General features: G+C 42.1%; 1 protein-coding gene across 1 annotated transcript in view; it reads left to right on the top strand.

Annotated features, from left to right (window-relative positions):
- LOC137320655 (centromere-associated protein E-like) overlaps positions 1 to 902 on the top strand; it is a 125,051-nt gene extending 124,149 nt beyond the window's left edge. Inside the window, exon 46 of the mRNA XM_067982333.1 lies at positions 211 to 902. Coding sequence (XP_067838434.1) covers positions 211 to 308 — 98 coding nt within the window. The 3' untranslated portion in view covers positions 309 to 902. The remainder of the gene's footprint in view (positions 1 to 210) is intronic.
- Positions 903 to 17,397: the final 16,495 nt, after the last annotated feature.

Genomic DNA, 17,397 nt, shown 5'->3' with positions numbered 1-17,397 from the left:
TAGGCCAGCAGCCAGGCTTTAAAGAGGCCATGAGCTGTAATCCCAAAGCTGTGGCAGGTTCAAGGGGCAGGTTCATCTCAGTAAAATCTCCCTCCATCAACTCAGATGTGGATGTTTTGCAAAACTCTGTAGAGGATCCCTGAAATAGAATTTTTTTATAAAACGAGGCCCGCTTGTGATCTTAACTTTGGAATTTTTTTTGTCTTTTAGATGGAAGTCCTCAACAGAAACCTAAACCCGACGAGAATGAGCATGATGACTGGTGGCGGAACCCCTCCACTGATGAACGTCAGTGTAAAATGCAATGAAACTTAATTTATGGGGAAAAGGAATGGGTTAAAGTCCACTAATTAACATTATGGCCCTGTTGAAAATTATTGCAGTGCTGGTCCCTTTGAGCAATTAAATAGATTGTACACTTTTGCAGAAGCCAGGTAGCTTCTGGTTAATACTTTTGGCTAATACTTTTTGCCTGTAATCTCACTTGTGGAGGTCACAGGACAACTGCGTCTGATTCAAATTGTCACACCAATCCACTGGGTGATGTTCTAATGAGGATAAAAGGAAGTTTATTCTGCATCTAACTCTGGTAAACCTGACTGAGAAATGCTGGTACTGGGTGCCCAAATTTGGAAAATGGTCCATTCCTTGTCTTGAAGCATTGAAATTTGCTTTGAAAAGCACATCTGTCTCTATCACTGGCAGCAAAGGAACAAGTAGAGGCAACACTCACACCTAATGAGCAACGGTGTAGTTTTGGGATTTAATTGCCCTGGCAATGCTCTCCAGCAATGTTTAAACAACTTTTTCACCAAACAGAGGGATTTCTGCAGGAATCTGCATTTTATTTTAATATGAATGTGTACACTTTTATACAAAAAATTTCTACTATTGAAGGTTTCTCAAATAAATCATTTTTTCTAACTTCAATAAAAACTTTGGTTTGGTTTTGTTAATCCACAGCACAAGATTGCCATTGTAGATCAACCACCACAGACTAGTACAAAAATAATAATTTAACCATTATAGATTGCAAGAACCGAAATGGTCACTTGAAGGGAAAGTAAGCTGTCGTATATTAGCCACGATGTACCCTCCTTCCTGCAGTGTGAAGCTTCTCCTTAGGCAGCATACCTTTTGAGGGGGACTTTCCTCGGAGCTGATCCCGCTCTGCTGCTGTAACTTTGCAACGGGCAGAAGAGGGAGGTGAGTGGGACAGAGGAGTGAGAAAGGGAGATGGGAAAGAGGAAATGAGGAGGGGGATGGGAGCAGCATAGGCAAAAGAAGACTTTTAGCAGAGGCCTCGAGTGGAGTGGCTCAGGCAGCAAAGTACATCAATGGGGTGTAGAAGGGATCATTAGTTTGCCCAGTGCTTTGGTGGGGGGTGTTGGATTAGCAATCACTCTGGGAAACTGATTGTAGTGCTCTTCGTTGTTCTCAGGAATGGAGAGAATTAGGTGGGCTCACCAATAATCCTATTAGTGGGTAATTCTCAAAACATTCAGCGAAGGGGGAGGGGGGTTGGCAAGGTCCCAAATGGTTTCAGTGAGGTGGGGGGGTAGAAGGGACCTGGTGGTGCGCCCAAATGCTTCCAGTAGCAGAGATGGGCCCAAAATACTTCAGTAAGGAGGGAGAATACAGGAAACCTGTGATTTAACACAGATCAGAGACCCTCATTTCTTCCATATAGTGAGGACCTGAGGTTTTTTTGTTGAAATTGCAAGGTCCCTGAATTTTTCATTATTTGACATGCTCAACCTGAAAAGATTTATATTAAACTTACTTGTATCTTTTCTGATATGCATAGTTGGACTGTTACATTTTAATATGACAGTTTAAAAATCAAAATGTTAATACTTTTTTTTTGCTCAGCTCATGTCTGACGTGCAGAAGCCCATCTCCAAACCAAGATATTGGGAAGTCTACACAGGTAGAGTTTCTGTTTGCCTGATAGTGAACACACTCTCCTCACAGGAATAGGAGTAGGCCGTTCAGCCTGTCAAGCCTGTTTCACCATTTCAGTCAGATCACGGCTAATCTGTACCACAGTCCCATTTACCCACCTTTGATCCATATCCCTTGATACCCATGAAAATTTAAATTGACCCAGCTCTAGATTTCCACTACCTTTCTATGTGGGAAAAGGTGTTTCCTGATTTCACTCCTAAATAACGTAGTTGTAATTATAAGATTGTGCCCCATTGTTCTGGATTCCCTACCAGAGGAAATAGTTTCTCTGTATCTATCATATTGAATCTTTTTCTCATTTTGAGCACTTCAATTAGATCACCCCTCAACCTTCTAACCTCAAGGGAATACAAGCCAATTTTATGCAACCTGTCCTCATAATTTGAAATTCTAATCTAAAATCAGTTTATAATCTCGGGACAAGATTCCAGCCAGCAGAGTAAAGGAAGCAGAGTTTGATATTTAGAGTGGAACTGGTAAAGATTGAATTTTCACCAACCGCACTAAATCCCAACTGCAGGAAAACTGTGTTTTGAGTACTGTAATAGTTGATAATGACATCCAACTCTTGAAGACTAGAGCAAAGCATTAAACAATACCAAAAATGCTGGAAATACTCAGGTCAGGCAGCACCGTGGAGAAAGAAACAGTTAACGTTTCAGGTTGAGTTCTGGCGAAAGGTCATCGACCTGAAATGTTCACTGTTTTTCTCCTCAGATGCTGTCTGGCCTGCAGAGTACAGCATTTTCTGTTTTTATTTCAGATTTCCAGCATCCGCCATATTTTGCTTTTGGTTAAACAATACCGCTATCAGCAGGATTCCAAGTAGTGCAGGAAACCCTCTTAGGGTTTCAAAGCCAATGGCGTACGCTCTGGGCCATCACATCCCCTACCTAAGTTGGGACAGGTTAATTGCAGATTGGTAAAGCTGAGGCTTAGGGATCTACAAGTGTGCATCTGCTGGAGTTGAACCAGCTAGAACCGTGCAGTCTACCGGGGCCATCGTACCTGTCAGGATATTGATTGACTTATTAAAAAATAATGCCAGTCTCCAGTAATGGATCACAAGGTTCCATTAGTAAGCCACACTGGTCAATCAGCAGTTCTGTGGGATACTTTGGACCTGCCTGGTTCAAGTATCTGATTACTAAGTCCAGCACAAAAAGTTGACTTGGTTTCAAACTTGCGTCACTCAAACGTCATCTTGGAGCTGTCTTGACCAAAAACACCACAATTGTTTCCCACCCTTCCAAGGAGAATAATCACTAGTTGGACAGAACTGGCACTGAATCAATCTGATTTACTCAAAAAAAAAATTACAATAAACTTCCATGTATGTCCCTCATTTCCATATGAAGTCAGTCATGGAAATTAATTTACTCATTTTTCAGTATAGATACAATATCCCTATGATGCTATTTGCTATCGCCTCAATGATCCAGGCGGTAAATTAGGTTTAACGAATTTGACAGCCGGGCAAAAAAGAAAGTTTTCCTCTCTTGCATGCTCTATAACTAATTAAATAAAACTTTCAGCAGTTATAATGATTAACAAGCAATTTTAGTGATCATGAAGTTGCTGCAGACGTATTGTTGGCTGGTTTTCTACTGTAGTTGAATTTGACAGCTTGAAAATTGATGTTTGTTTGTGGTCATTTTGATTGCGCTTTTAAATCTAGAAAAAAGAACACAACTTTTCTACCTAAAAGCAGAGAGGATACCAGCTGGTTCCATCCACGTCAGACATGTCTTTCAATGAGAACAGCAACTTGCATTTATATAGCACCTTAAATGTAGAAAAACATCCCAAGGTGCTTCAGCGAGATGAGGGAAAAACTGGACACAGCCAAAGAGGGAGAGATTAAGAGAAGTGGCCAAAAGCTTGGTTAAAGTGATAGGTTTTATATAGGGTCTTGGAGGAGAAGAGGGAGGTGGAGTGTTTTGGAGGGCATTCTAGAGCGTGGGGTCTAGTTGGCTGAAGACACAGCCGCCAATAGTGAGGCAAAGACTGGAGTCAGAGGAATGGAAGGCAAGAGGAGGTTACAGAGAAAGGGATGGGTGTGGCCAGGAAGGGATTTAAGCACATCATTGAGACTTTTAAATTTGAGGAGTTGTTGGGGGAGGGGGGGGTGCCAGAAGACAATAGGTCAGGAAGGACAGAGGTGATGGGTGAGCAGGATTTGATGCAGCACAGGATACGAGCAGCAGAGTTTTGGATGAGCTAAAGTCTATGGAAGGTGGATATCGGAAGAGTATTAGAATAATTGAGTCTGAAGGTAATAGTCATCGATGAGGGCTTCAGTGAAAGATGGGCTGAAATAGGGTGAAGATGAGCAATGTTAGGTGGAAGTAGATGAGACTTGGTTGAACAGAATGCAGAGGTGAGGAATAGTCTGGTTCAGCCAAGGGATGGAGAGGGGTGGAATTGGTGGTGGAATTTGTGGCAGGGCTGAAGATGATGGTTTTGGTCTTCCTAAATGTTTAGTTGCAGGAAGATATGGTTTGTCCAGGACTGGATTTCAGATAAACAGTCTGATAGCGCAAGACAGTAGAGGGGCTGAGAGAGGTGATGGAGAGATAGAGCTTGGTGTCGGCACTGAATATGTGGAAGCTGGCTGCATGTCTGCAAATGATGTTGCCAAGGGGCAGCATATAGATAATATATAAATGACCTGGACTTGGATGTACAAGGTATAATTTCAAAGTTTGCAGATGACACGAAACTCTGAAATGTAGCAAACAATGTGGAGGATAGTAACAGACTTCAGGAGGACATAGACTGGTGAAATAGGCAGACACATGGCAGATGACATTTATCAGAGAAGTGTAAAGTGATACATTTTGGTAGGAAGAACGAGGAAAGGAAATATAAACTGAATGATACCATTTTAAAGGGAGTGCAGGAACAGAGACCCGGGAGTGTATGTGCACAAATCTTTGAAAGTGGCAGGACAAGTTGAGAAGGTGGTTTAAAAAGGCATATGGGATCCTTGACTTTATAAATAAAGGCATAGAGTAGGAAGTTATGTTAAACCTTTTTGAAACACTTTAGGCCTCAGCTGGAGTATTTAGGAAGGATGTCAAGGCCTTGAGAGGGTGCAGAGGAGATTTACTAGAATGGTGCCAGTGATAAGGGATGTCAATTATGTGGAGAGACTGGCGAAGCTGGGGTTGTTCTCCTTTAAAGCAGAGAAGGTTGAGGGGAGATTTGATAGAGGTGTTCAAAATCATGAACGGTTTTGATAGTATAAATTATGAGAAACTGTTTGCAGAAGGGTGGTAACCAAAGGACACAGATACAAGGTGATTGGCAAAAGAATCAGAGGAAACATTTTTTCAGAGTTATGACCTGGAACGCACTGCCTGAAAGGGTGGTGGAAGCAGATTCAATACTAATTTCCAAAAGGGAATTGGATAAATACTTGAAGGGGAAAAGAATTACAGGGCTATGGGGAAAGAGCAGGGAAGTGGGACTAATTGGATAGCACTTCCAAAGAGCCGGCACAGGCACGATGAGCCGAATGGCCGCCTTCTGTGCTATACCATAAAATGATACTATGATGAGGAAGAGAAGGCCAAGGATAGATCCTTAGGGAACTCTGGAGGTGGAAAGAGAAACCATTGCTAGAGGTGTTGTAAGGAAATATAGTTTCCACACAAATTCAGTAATAGAGGTTTAAAAACACAACCATGCTATCTGAGGCAAAAGCAGTGAAATAAAGGATGGGCCTTTGTCGCAAGGCAACCACATTCCAGAATCAGTAAACCTTGACTCATTTTACCACATGTATTTTTGATATGTAACTTTTACTGCCTTTATATGATCACCTTTCTGTATTAATCAATCAGTATATGGTAACTAACTTGCACTTACAGGTTTTGTAAATTTTTTTATAAGGACTTTTGCTTCTAAGGTAATTGACAGACTGATTGAGATTGCTAACACAAACAGTTGCAGCCACAGAATGAGAGCTGTCCAAGCTGCAAGATGGCCAACAGCCTTAACGTAACAGGAGGCCTCAGAGTTAGTGGTTTGGGACTAGACAGGGAGTGAAAAGATAACAGGTCCAAAGCGCCAGCTTCGGCTTTGAAGTGACGATAAGTTGAAGAGGCAGGCCCCTCTAGTGTTGGAAGCCAATGATTGGTCAACCAGAGGGTATGACATTTTGCCCACGAAATGTAGAGATAAGTGGGATGAACCTTCTTCCTTTGTCTAAAGAGATACATGATGCCTCGTTGGCCACCTCACCCTTTAGAAAGACCCTGATAGGGTAAACACCTGTGTCAGTAACAGCCCCTGTGCCTGCCCCCAAAAGTAGTATTAAAAAAAGAGATCCCTTGTGAGGGTCAGGTTGTAGAGGACACAAAAGAAGGTACCTAGCAGGTAAACATGAACGAGAGTACGTGTACGAGGGAACGTGGAACAGAGTCGCGGCCTGTACCCAAAGGCTAATGGGGTAATATAATTCTCAATTGTGCTTTGTAAACTACTGCTTCAATACTATAAGGTATTGATCCTTGTGCTAAATAAAGTCATATGGCTATTAACCATTATGGAGTCAGAATTGAACAGTCAAATTGACTACAGTGTTCAGGCTACAATTGGAGAAATGAGTGGTACAGTAAATTTAATTATGTCAACACATGCTCAGAATTTGAGTTCCATGAATCATGTTTCTCTTCGTATCAATCAATATCCATTTTGAGGATTAAAATTGTTAAAATTCTACAGTATTCTTAATATAGCCTCATCAATGAGCACTGCTCTGCAAGTTTTGTCTTGTAATGATACTTGTTTGAGAGGCATCCCCCGACATGCTCCATCTTGTTGATAACAGCCTTACACTGACTGAATGACAAATAATTGGACTCTACTCTTTTCTTTCTCCTGAGACTTTGACATGAGAAAAGATAAACGTAATCAGCCTTGCCTAAATTGTTGACAAAGTCAAGTTTGACCCACTTTGGTCCTAATGAGCATAAACTAGTAGTGTTACTACACTGCCACCACCTCATTTTCCAGGCTCTAAGACCAACGCCATGAGGTGCAGTTGTCCCATTATCACATTGTTCTCGCTGAAGTGAGATACATAAGTCAGGTAAGTTTCCACATCATGTTCCCTCCTTTAGATTGCTGCCAGTAATATTGAAGTGTGTACCAAGGTTGCTGAGGACCCCATCTATGAGATGGAAGCACAGTTTGCAGTCCTTAAAGAGAAAATTAATTTCTTACTTGTAGAGAGGGATGATCACAATGAGCATTCACAATCATTTGAGGTGGAATAAGATTTGCATACGCTGGTAATTCCATTTCTTCACAAATTTCTCACGGATATTTTCAATTTCATGGACTTTGACTTCACAGAGCTCAGTGCATCCTTGCTTTGAGTTCCACAGTTGCTAAAGGGCCCTAAGAAGAATTTTCCCTAGACCTACAGACACATGTTCTAGAGGACTACCCTTGTCCTCTACTCAGTTAATTCAACATAGACCAGGTCCTTTTTCTTCTACATCTTAGCTAATGGACATTTTGTACATACATGTGTTGCTTCATGTCCACTATGCATTGCCTTTCATTTAACCACAATCAAATCCATCTGATTTGGGGCTGAGTGCCAGTATACTCCAGTGGAACTGGCAGTTCCAGGGAAAGTAGAGCACTGGATCCGAGACACAAAGCCAACACTTAGTAAAGACACAATTGAGGTGGGACCACTTTTAGGTTAAAAGTTGATAGCAGCTACACTGATAATGTTTACATCAGGTGTAAGTATGCCAGAGGGAATGAGGTCACATTTAGCATCATGATCTGATTGAAGGGAAGTAATGAGGGGTTGCATTTGTTAATTTGTGCATGTAGCAATACAGGATTAGTCTGGGGCTCAACTTACAGGCAAGGACAGCTGTTTCAGTGAGAAGTGATCATAATGTGTTGTAAGCAAACAAACTGTCCCTGTTTGCTACTTTCACTATTATTTAAGGCACTTACCCACAGCGCAGAGTAAGAACATGCCGAGAGGAGCAAAAGCTGAGTGGTTTCAATCTCCTGCAGCAGAAGCCCTGGGCTAGTAATGTGCAACTATATTCCTGTATTGACGCTTGTCTGTCAGTGTTACACTGCACACGATGGAGCTGGTTTATATAAAAGGAATAAAAACAGAAAATGCTGGAAAAGCTCAGCAAGTCAGGCAGCATCTGTGGAAAAAGAGTTAATGTTTTAGGTCAAAGACCTTTCGTCAGAACTTTCATGAGTTCTGACAAAAGGTCTTCGACCTCAAACGTCAACTCTGCATCTTTCTCCACACATGCCGCCTGACTTGCTGAGCTGCTCCAGCATTTTCTGTTTTTATTTGATTTCCAGCATCTGCAGTATTTCGCTTTTGATTTTATATAAAAGGAAGTTTGCCCACACTGGGTAAATATGGTCTGTGTGTAGGGTGTGTGTCAACAGATCACCGTAATAAACTGCAACAAGCTTGACAGTATTGAACAATGCACAGATCCAGGCACAGAATATAACCTTTTAGGTTCAATCACTTGAGGGCCACCCAGCTGTGCCATCTTTTCACTGGAGTACACAGCAAGCTCTTTGTCTCATCCCATTCCTTCCTGAAGTTGTGAATTAACAAACAGCAATGGGCTGTGTACTTGTATATAAAGTGTAGAAGTACTTAACACCTCCCCACAGTACTCAGCTGTAGGTTTGGCTCACTGGGTGGCACGTTTGCTGGTTATAGGCTCAACTCCAGGACCTGAGCACTAACCTGACACTTCAGTATCGAGTCAGTCAGTGATGACATCCTTCAACTCAGACATGAAACCAATGCCTGTTCGGATGAATGTTGAAGATCCTATAACACTATTGGAAGAGGAGCAGGGAGTTCTCTAATGTCCTATTCAAAACGTCCCCCTCACCAACACCACCACTGCTGTTTGTGGGGCCTTGCTGTGTGCAAATTGGCTGACACATTGCCCACATAAGTGACTGCACTTCAAAAATAATTTTGTGTGAAACATTTTGATACATGATAAGGTGCTATATAAATCTATAAAAAGTCTTTGCTTGGGCCCTGAAAAATTGCCAATGCAGGTCACCAGATGGCTCTGAATTTATAGCCTTGAGTGTAGAATATTGAGGGGGTGATCTGATCGACGTGTTTAAAATGTTAAAAGGAGGGCAGATAGTTTCTCTCTCTTTCCTCCATTAAGGAATCAAGAACGAGGTGTTGTAATCTTAAAATTTGAGCTAGGCCATTGAGGAGGAAAATCTGGAAGCACTTTTTCACACAAAGGGTAGTAGAAATATGGAATTCGCTGCCCCCCAAAATGCTGTGGATGCTGGGACAATCAGAGCTTTCAAGATTGAGAACGATAGATTTTTGATATGGTTTTAAAAAATAAGGAGCAACGGTGGGTAAATAAAATTGAGGTACAGATCCACCATGATCTAATTGAATGGTGGAGCAGGCTCAAGAGACTGAATGGCCTACTCCTGTTCCTATGGGAACCTAATTAGTAAACAATTTTTTCTATACTTCACTCCCTCAATCAGTGCTCTGGTTCATGCTCCATAGCTGAATTAAGGCAGGGTGTGTTATTTATAGCATTTAGTTGCCTACTAATTAGGGTATCAGCACCATTCTTCTGATTATTTGCAGTATATCCAAGTTCCAAGAATGTTGAATGAGTAAACCTGTGTGTTCCTGCAAATATGCTAAGAATGTGAAAGAAAATTATCTCATTTACTGCACATTTTTTGAGTTATGCAGAAGGTACCTCAGAAAAGTAAAATCTACATATCAGGTTTGAAAAGGCAACTGAGTGCAGCTCCAGCCTAGAGGAATATGAGAAACAAAAATAGAAATGCTGGAAACACTAAGCAGGTCAAGCTGTGGAGAGAAACAGTTAACATTTCAGATCAATGACCTTTCATCAGAATCTGCAGTATTTTGGTTTTGTTTTAGGAACATAAGAATACTTGAAAACAAGTAGTTGATTCTTGATACTATGAAACTTATTGACAATGAGACATTCCAGAGATCAGGGAACGGTTATCCAATCGTATCTTTTACAACAGAGGAAAATGGGCATGGGAAATAGATCTTTAGGTGGTTGATGCCATGGCTTCTGGTTGATCTGCCCTGAGTATAATTGGATCTTTTATGTTTTGTCTCTTCGGCCTCTTCCCTTCACCAACACTGGTCTCTCTCTGCCTTTTTCTAGTTACAGAACTGTTCATAAATAAAATTGTACGATGCTGCGTGTTGTGTGTAACTTTATAAGAACCTGGCTTACAATTTAGATACTCGTATGAGTGAAAAGTAATTCCTTGGCTTTGAAGCGCTTTGGGACTTCCTGAGGACATGGAAGGTGTAAATATAAGGTCTTTAAGTTCTGTGGGACTCCAATATATTCAGTCACCCCAAACCTAGCCCAGTTCCAATGGCTTCCTGTGCCTCAGCAAACCAATTTACAAAATCATAGAATGTCCCAGCACAGAAACAGGCTATTCAGCCCAATAACTCTGCGCTGGTGTTTCTCTCCACATGGGTCACCAAGTCTCATCTCACTCTCCTCATCTTTCCCATTCCTCTTTTTCAATAATCACACAGAAGGATTTATGGACTCTGCTTCACTAATGGTTTGTGGCAGAGAATTCCACACTCTAACCACCCTCTCTAAAGAAATCTTTTTTCTAACCTTCCCTTTAATTCATTTTTGGGATTATCTTAAATTTGATCCTCTGGTCACTTTCTCACTGACCAGGGAAAATAATGGGCCAGTTTTGGTGTGCCTAGTTCCCTGATTTCAAGTGAAAATGGGGCAATATCGGCTGGGAAATCCATGCCAATTCTCTGACCGGCATTCCCTTCAAGTACTGTTCCGCGCTGGGGAGCTGAGATCCCTGAATTTACAGTTATTTGTGTGATTAATCATATTTTTCATTGGGTAAGTTAAATTCCCATATGTGAATGACAAATGCTGTTCTCTGGACTGTGCAGTAACTATCCCTAATGTTAGAACATGGTTTTTATTTATGATTAGATGTTCTATCTATTCCTCAAAATCAATAAGGATCTTGAAACATTGAGGTCAAGCAGTCATAGATTTATTAAGCATACAGTACATGCAACAGTACTTAAATATACACTTAAAACATGGTATTTACAACCACACCTAATGGTTGGGGACTCAACTCATTATAGTTCTGAGCTCAGTATTTCAGGCCAATCAAACTGTTATAAATCCAAATGCTCATTACAGTCTGCTACTTTTAATACATTTTGCTCACCCTGTCAACATGATAATTTGTACGTTTCTGCATTGCATGATTGTTCCAAAAGTTCAAATATAACTCCAAATAAGGAGAATTTAATTGGACTTTTACTTTTACAATAACTTTAGTTAATAAGTTGGTTTCTTTACTAACTAGCTCTTTTTCTGTTGTGCTAACAAGATCAGTATAACTCCCTTACTTTGTTACCTTATCACTAATTTTGCTCTTATTACTTAAAATTGCTATTCTACCAAGTGAAACCTTTAATTATAAATATCTTTGATTCTGTACCAGCTAATTCCACCTTCTACAGATACCCCTATTACGCAGATGTTTTCCTTTTGCAGTGCGGACTACACAGTGTGTGCTGCTGAGAGTTCAAGGGTTAATCTCTTTAAATCTAGTGCATATTGCTTCAACTGTTTAAGTTCAATTGCTTTCAACTGTGTAAGTTCAATTAAAAGTTTAAATTTTTAAGTTTCTGTCAGGCTTCAGCAGAAAGAGCTGCTGTAACAAGTTAATTGGTTAGCTAGATTAAACTGGTACTTGAAGGTGGAGCAGGCCTGACTCATCTGAGTCACAAACTGTAGAAATACAGAGGCCTGTCAGTGCGAACTGCACGGTGTGCGGACTACACAGTGTGTGCTGCTGAGAGTTCGGTGAGTGTGGGAGTTCGGTGCAGTGGGGGAAGGAGGTGCTGCTTTGCCTTGCTTTTCCTGACTTTTTCCCCAGAGCGGCAGTGTACCTGAGAGAAGACTGAGATTGGGGAAAAAAAGCAGCAGCAAACCTACAACAAGAGAAAACTACTGTGCGACGTCACAGGTGAGGCAGGAGAGTCCAAGAGGTGAGCACAGTACAAAAGGGGAGACCTAGAGCGGGAAGAGAGTCTGAGAGTCTAAGGCAAGTCATGGCAGCAGAGCTCGCACCCGTGATATGCTCCTCCTGCACTATGTGGGAAGTCATGGACACTACCAGTGTCCCTGGCGACCATGTGCGCAGGAAGTGTGTCCAGCTGCAGCTACTGGCTAACCGTCTTTCGGAGCTGGAGCTGCGGGTGGACTCACTGTGGAGCATCCGCGATGCTGAGACTATCGTGGATAGCACGTTCAGTGAGGTGGTCACACCGCAGGTAAAGACTATGCAGGCAGAAAGGAAATAGGTGACCGCCAGGCAGAGTAAAAGGACTAGGCAGGTAGAGCAGGAGTCCCCTGGGGCCATCTCCCTCTCAAACAGATATTCTGCTTTGGATACTGTTGGGGGAGATGGCTTATCAGGGGAAAGCAGCAAGAGCCAGGTTCGGGGCACCACAGGTGGCTCTGCTGCACAGGAGGGGAGGAAGAAGAGTGGCGGGGCTATAGCGATAGGGGACTCCATTGTAAGGGGAACAGATAGGCGTTTCTGCGGCCGCAAACGTGACTCCAGGATGGTATGTTGCCTCCCTGGTGCTAGGGTCAAGGATGTCACGGAGCAGCTGCAGGGCATTCTGGAGGGGGAGGGTGAACAGCCAGTAGTCGTGGTCCATATTGGGACCAACGGCATAGGTAAAAAAAGGGATGAGGTCCTGCAAGGTGAATTTAACGAGTTAGGGGATAAATTAAAAAGCAGGACTTCAAAGGTAGTGATCTCAGGATTACTACCGGTGCCACATGCTAGTGAGTATAGGAACAGGAGAATAGACCAGATGAATGCGTGGCTGCAGGGATGGTGTAGGAGGGAGGGATTTAGATTCCTGGGGCATTGGGACCGGTTCTGGGGAAGGTGGGACCTGTACAAGCGTGACGGGTTACACCCGAGCAGGACCGGGACCAATGTCCTCGCGGGGGTGTTTGCTAGTGCTGTTGGGGAAGGTTTAAACTAGAGTGGCAGGGGGATGGGAACCTGAGCGGGGAGTCAGAAGGGAATAAAGTTGAGAGCAGCAAGAGAGGGGAAGACCCAGGGGAATTCTACAATACAAATAGTACAAACAGTTATTCAAGAACAAGTGAAAGGGAAAAGCGTAGAGCAGCGGAAAGAAAGTGTACTTTAGGCACGAGAGATAAAATAAAAACTAGACGGTGCAAGGCGATTAACCCAGCATCAAAGCTGTGGCAGGGGGTTGGGAACCTGAGCAGGGAGACAGAGGAAAGCGTATCAGGAAGGGACAGAAGGTATGGAGAAAAAGGTAAAGTGTTAAAAAAGGAAAAAGCAGGAACTAAGTGTCACAAAACATATTTGAAAGTTCTTTATCTGAATGCACGTAGCATTCGTAACAAAATGGACGAGTTAACGGCACAAATAACGACGTATGGGTATGATCTTGTGGCCATTACAGAAACATGGCTGCAGGGTGACAACGACTGGGAATTAAATATGCCAGGGTATTTAACAATCAGGAAGGACAGGCAGGAAGGAAGGGGAGGTGGGGTGGCTATGTTAATAAGGGAAGGAATCACTGTAATACAGAGAAAAGATATTGGGACAAAGGATCAGGATAATGAAACAGTTTGGGTAGACATAAGGAATAATAAGGGGGAAAAAACGCTCGTGGGCGTAGTATATAGGCCTCCTAATAGTTGCAACTCTGCTGGAAGAAGTATTAATCAGGAAATAGTCGGGGCATGTAATAAAGGAACAGCTATAATTATGGGGGATTTTAACTATCATATTAACTGGACAAATCAAATTGGGCAGGGCAGCCTTGAGGAAGAGTTTATTGAGTGTATTAGGGATGGATTTCTTGAGCAGTATGTAACTGATCCTACAAGGGGGCAAGCAACCTTGGACCTGGTCCTGTGTAATGAGCCAGGATTAATTAATAATGTCTAGTTAAAGATCTCCTTGGAATGAGTGACCATAACATGGTTACATTCCATATCCAATTAGAGGGTGAGAAGGTTGGTTCTCAAACAAGCATACTGAGCTTGAATAAAGGAGATTATGATGATATGAGAGCGGAATTGATTAAAGTGGACTGGGAAAATAGTTTAAAGGGTAAGACGGTACATGAACAGTGGTGTTCATTTAAGGAGTTATTCTACAACTTTCAAAAAAAAATATTCCACTGAGAAAAAAGGGTGTAAAAGAAATGACAGCCATCCGTGGCTAAGTAAAGAAATTAAGGATAGTATCCGACTAAAAACAAGGACATATAAGGTAGCCAAACTTAGTGGGAGGATAGAAGATTGGGAAGTCTTCAAAAGACAGCAAAAAGTAACGAAAGGATTGATTAAGAGAGGGAAGATAGATTATGAAAATAAATTAGCAAAAAATATAAAAACAGATAGCAAGAGTTTCTACAGTTATATAAAAAGAAAAAGGGTGGCTAAGGCAAACGTAGGTCCCTTAGAGGATGAGACCAGGAAATTAATGGTGGGAAACATGGAGATGGGAAAAATGCTGAACAAATATTTTGTTTCAGTCTTTACGGTAGAGGACACTAAGAATATCCCAACAGTGGACAAACGGGGGGCTTTGGGGGGGAGGACCTAAATACGATTAAAATCACTAAGGAATTGGTACTCAGTAAATTAATGGGACTCAAGGCGGATAAATCCCCTGGACCTGATGACTTACATCCCAGGGTCTTGAGGGAAGTGGCAGTAGGGATTGTGGATGCTTTGGTAATAATTTTCCAAAATTCTCTGGACTCGGCAAAGGTCCCGGCAGATTGGAAAACTGCTAATGTAACACCGTTATTTAAAAAGGGTAGTAGGCAGAAGGCTGGAAATTATAGACCAGTTAGCCTAACATCTGTGGTGGGTAAAATTTTGGAGTCTATTATTAAGGAGACAGTAGCGGAATATTTGGATAAACATAATTTAATAGGACAAAGTCAGCATGGCTTTACGAAGGGGAAGTCATGTCTGACAAATTTGCTTGAGTTCTTTGAGGATATAACGTACAGAGTGGATAAAGGGGAACCAGTGGAAGTAGTGTATTTAGACTTCCAGAAGGCATTCGACAAGGTGCCACATAAAAGATTCACTGGATTGGGGGTAATATTCTGGCATGGGTGGAGGATTGGTTATCTAACAGGAAGCAGAGAGTTGGGATAAATGGTACATTCTCGGACTGGCAACCAGTAGCCAGTGGTGTTCCGCAGGGGTCGGTGCTGGGTCCCCAACTCTTTACAATCTATATTAACGATTTGGAGGAGGGGACCGAGTGTAACATATCAAAGTTTGCAGATGATACAAAGATGGGAGGGAAAGTAGAGAGTGAGGAGGACATAAAAAACCTACAAGGGGATATAGACAGGCTGGGTGAGTGGGCGGAGATTTGGCAGATGCAATACAATATTGGAAAATGTGAGGTTATGCACTTTGGCAGGAAAAATCAGAGAGCAAGTTATTATCTCAATGGCGAGAAACTGGAAAGTACTGCAGTACAAAGGGATCTGGGGGTCCTAGTGCAAGAAAATCAAAAGGTTAGTATGCAGGTGCAGCAGGTGATCAAGAAGGCCAACGGAATGTTGGCTTTTATTGCTAGGGGGATAGAATATAAAAACAGGGAGGTATTGCTGCAGTTATATAAGGTATTGGTGAGACCGCACCTGGAATACTGCATACAGTTTTGGTCTCCATACTTAAGAAAAGACATACTTGCTCTCGAGGCAGTACAAAGAAGGTTTACTCGGTTAATCCCGGGGATGAGGGGGCGGACATATGAGGAGAGGTTGAGTAGATTGGGACTCTACTCATTGGAGTTCAGAAGAATGAGAGGCGATCTTATTGAAACATATAAGATTGTGAAGGGGCTTGATCGGGTGGATGCGGTAAGGATGTTCCCAAGGATGGGTGAAACTAGAATTAGGGGGCATAATCTTAGAATAAGGGGCTGCTCTTTCAAAACTGAGATGAGGAGAAACTTCTTCACTCAGAGGGTAGTAGGTCTGTGGAATTTGCTGCCCCAGGAAGCTGTGGAAGCTACATCATTAAATAAATTTAAAACAGAAATAGACAGTTTCCTTAGAAGTAAAGGGAATTAGGGGTTACGGGGAGCGGGCAGGAAATTGGACATGATTTTAGATTTGAGGTTAGGACCAGATCAGCCATGATCTTATTGAATGGCGGAGCAGGCTCGAGGGGCCGATTGGCCTACTCCTGCTCCTATTTCTTATGTTCTTATGTCCTTCCACCCATTATCAGTGATTACAGCTTGCTGAAACGAAAGGACAAGTATGTAATGGCTCATCCTTAATTAAGTTCCCTCATTAAGCAGGTGATGACTTCATATTAAAACTAGCGAGTGCTGTAGGGTTACTCTCAGTTCAAAATTTCAGTGGTCACTACTTTACAATTGAATCGTACTTCCCTGCTCAACAAACTAAGGTTAAGAGCTAAAATTTCTACAATATGAAGTGAAATCAATGGCAGTATGACATTAGCTTCAAGTCAGTCTGATTTAACCCTTTCCTTACACCAGTTTATTATATAGATGCAAGTTCTTTAAGCTCTCTTAGTTTATATACAGTCAGTACTAAAAGACCTTTACAGAAACACACAGGCTAATTCTAGTTCCATAACTGTTGCCATTTTTCCCAGAGTTTACAGGATGCTGTGGGGAGGTGGGAGTACTTCATCGACACTTTCACTTTATGCACAAGGACACGGCCAATTGCCAGTATTTGTTACATTCAGCTTTAGGGAGTAGTGGAGTGAGACAAAGAGCACACTGTTCTCCAGTGAAAAGATGGCAACTCTGGGTGGCCCTCAAGTGATTGTGTCCTTGTAGGTTCATGCTGTGCCTTGTTTAACACTGTACCACTTGTTCCAGTTTATTACTGTTGCCTCACATACACTCATCCATCCTTAGCCCATATTTACCCCGTGTGCTCTATGAGTCACTGAGCAACCTTCCCTTTATATAAACCAGGTCCATCGTGTGCAGTGTAACACTGAGAGACAAGTGTCAATACAGGAAAACAACTGCACATTACTGACCCAGGGCTGCTGCTGCAGGAGAATGAAGCCATTCTCAGCTTTTGCTCTTCTCTCCATATCCTTACTCTGCGCAGTGGGTAAGTTCTTCTTAACGTCGCTGTTTACGGTCATGGATTTCAATTTCTCCCATTGTCTGTTTTTATTTTTTACCACTTTTTCTGGGTTAAATAACAGCTGTGCTACAAATGAACTGAGGTTAACTCATTCTGATGGTGCCATTTGACCTGGAATT

Source organism: Heptranchias perlo, chromosome 4 (genome assembly GCF_035084215.1).
Source record: "Heptranchias perlo isolate sHepPer1 chromosome 4, sHepPer1.hap1, whole genome shotgun sequence".
In the NCBI taxonomy this organism is placed as follows: domain Eukaryota; kingdom Metazoa; phylum Chordata; class Chondrichthyes; order Hexanchiformes; family Hexanchidae; genus Heptranchias; species Heptranchias perlo.
The sequence above is the reverse complement of the archived record's forward strand: the minus strand, read 5'-3'. Positions and strand labels throughout refer to the sequence as shown.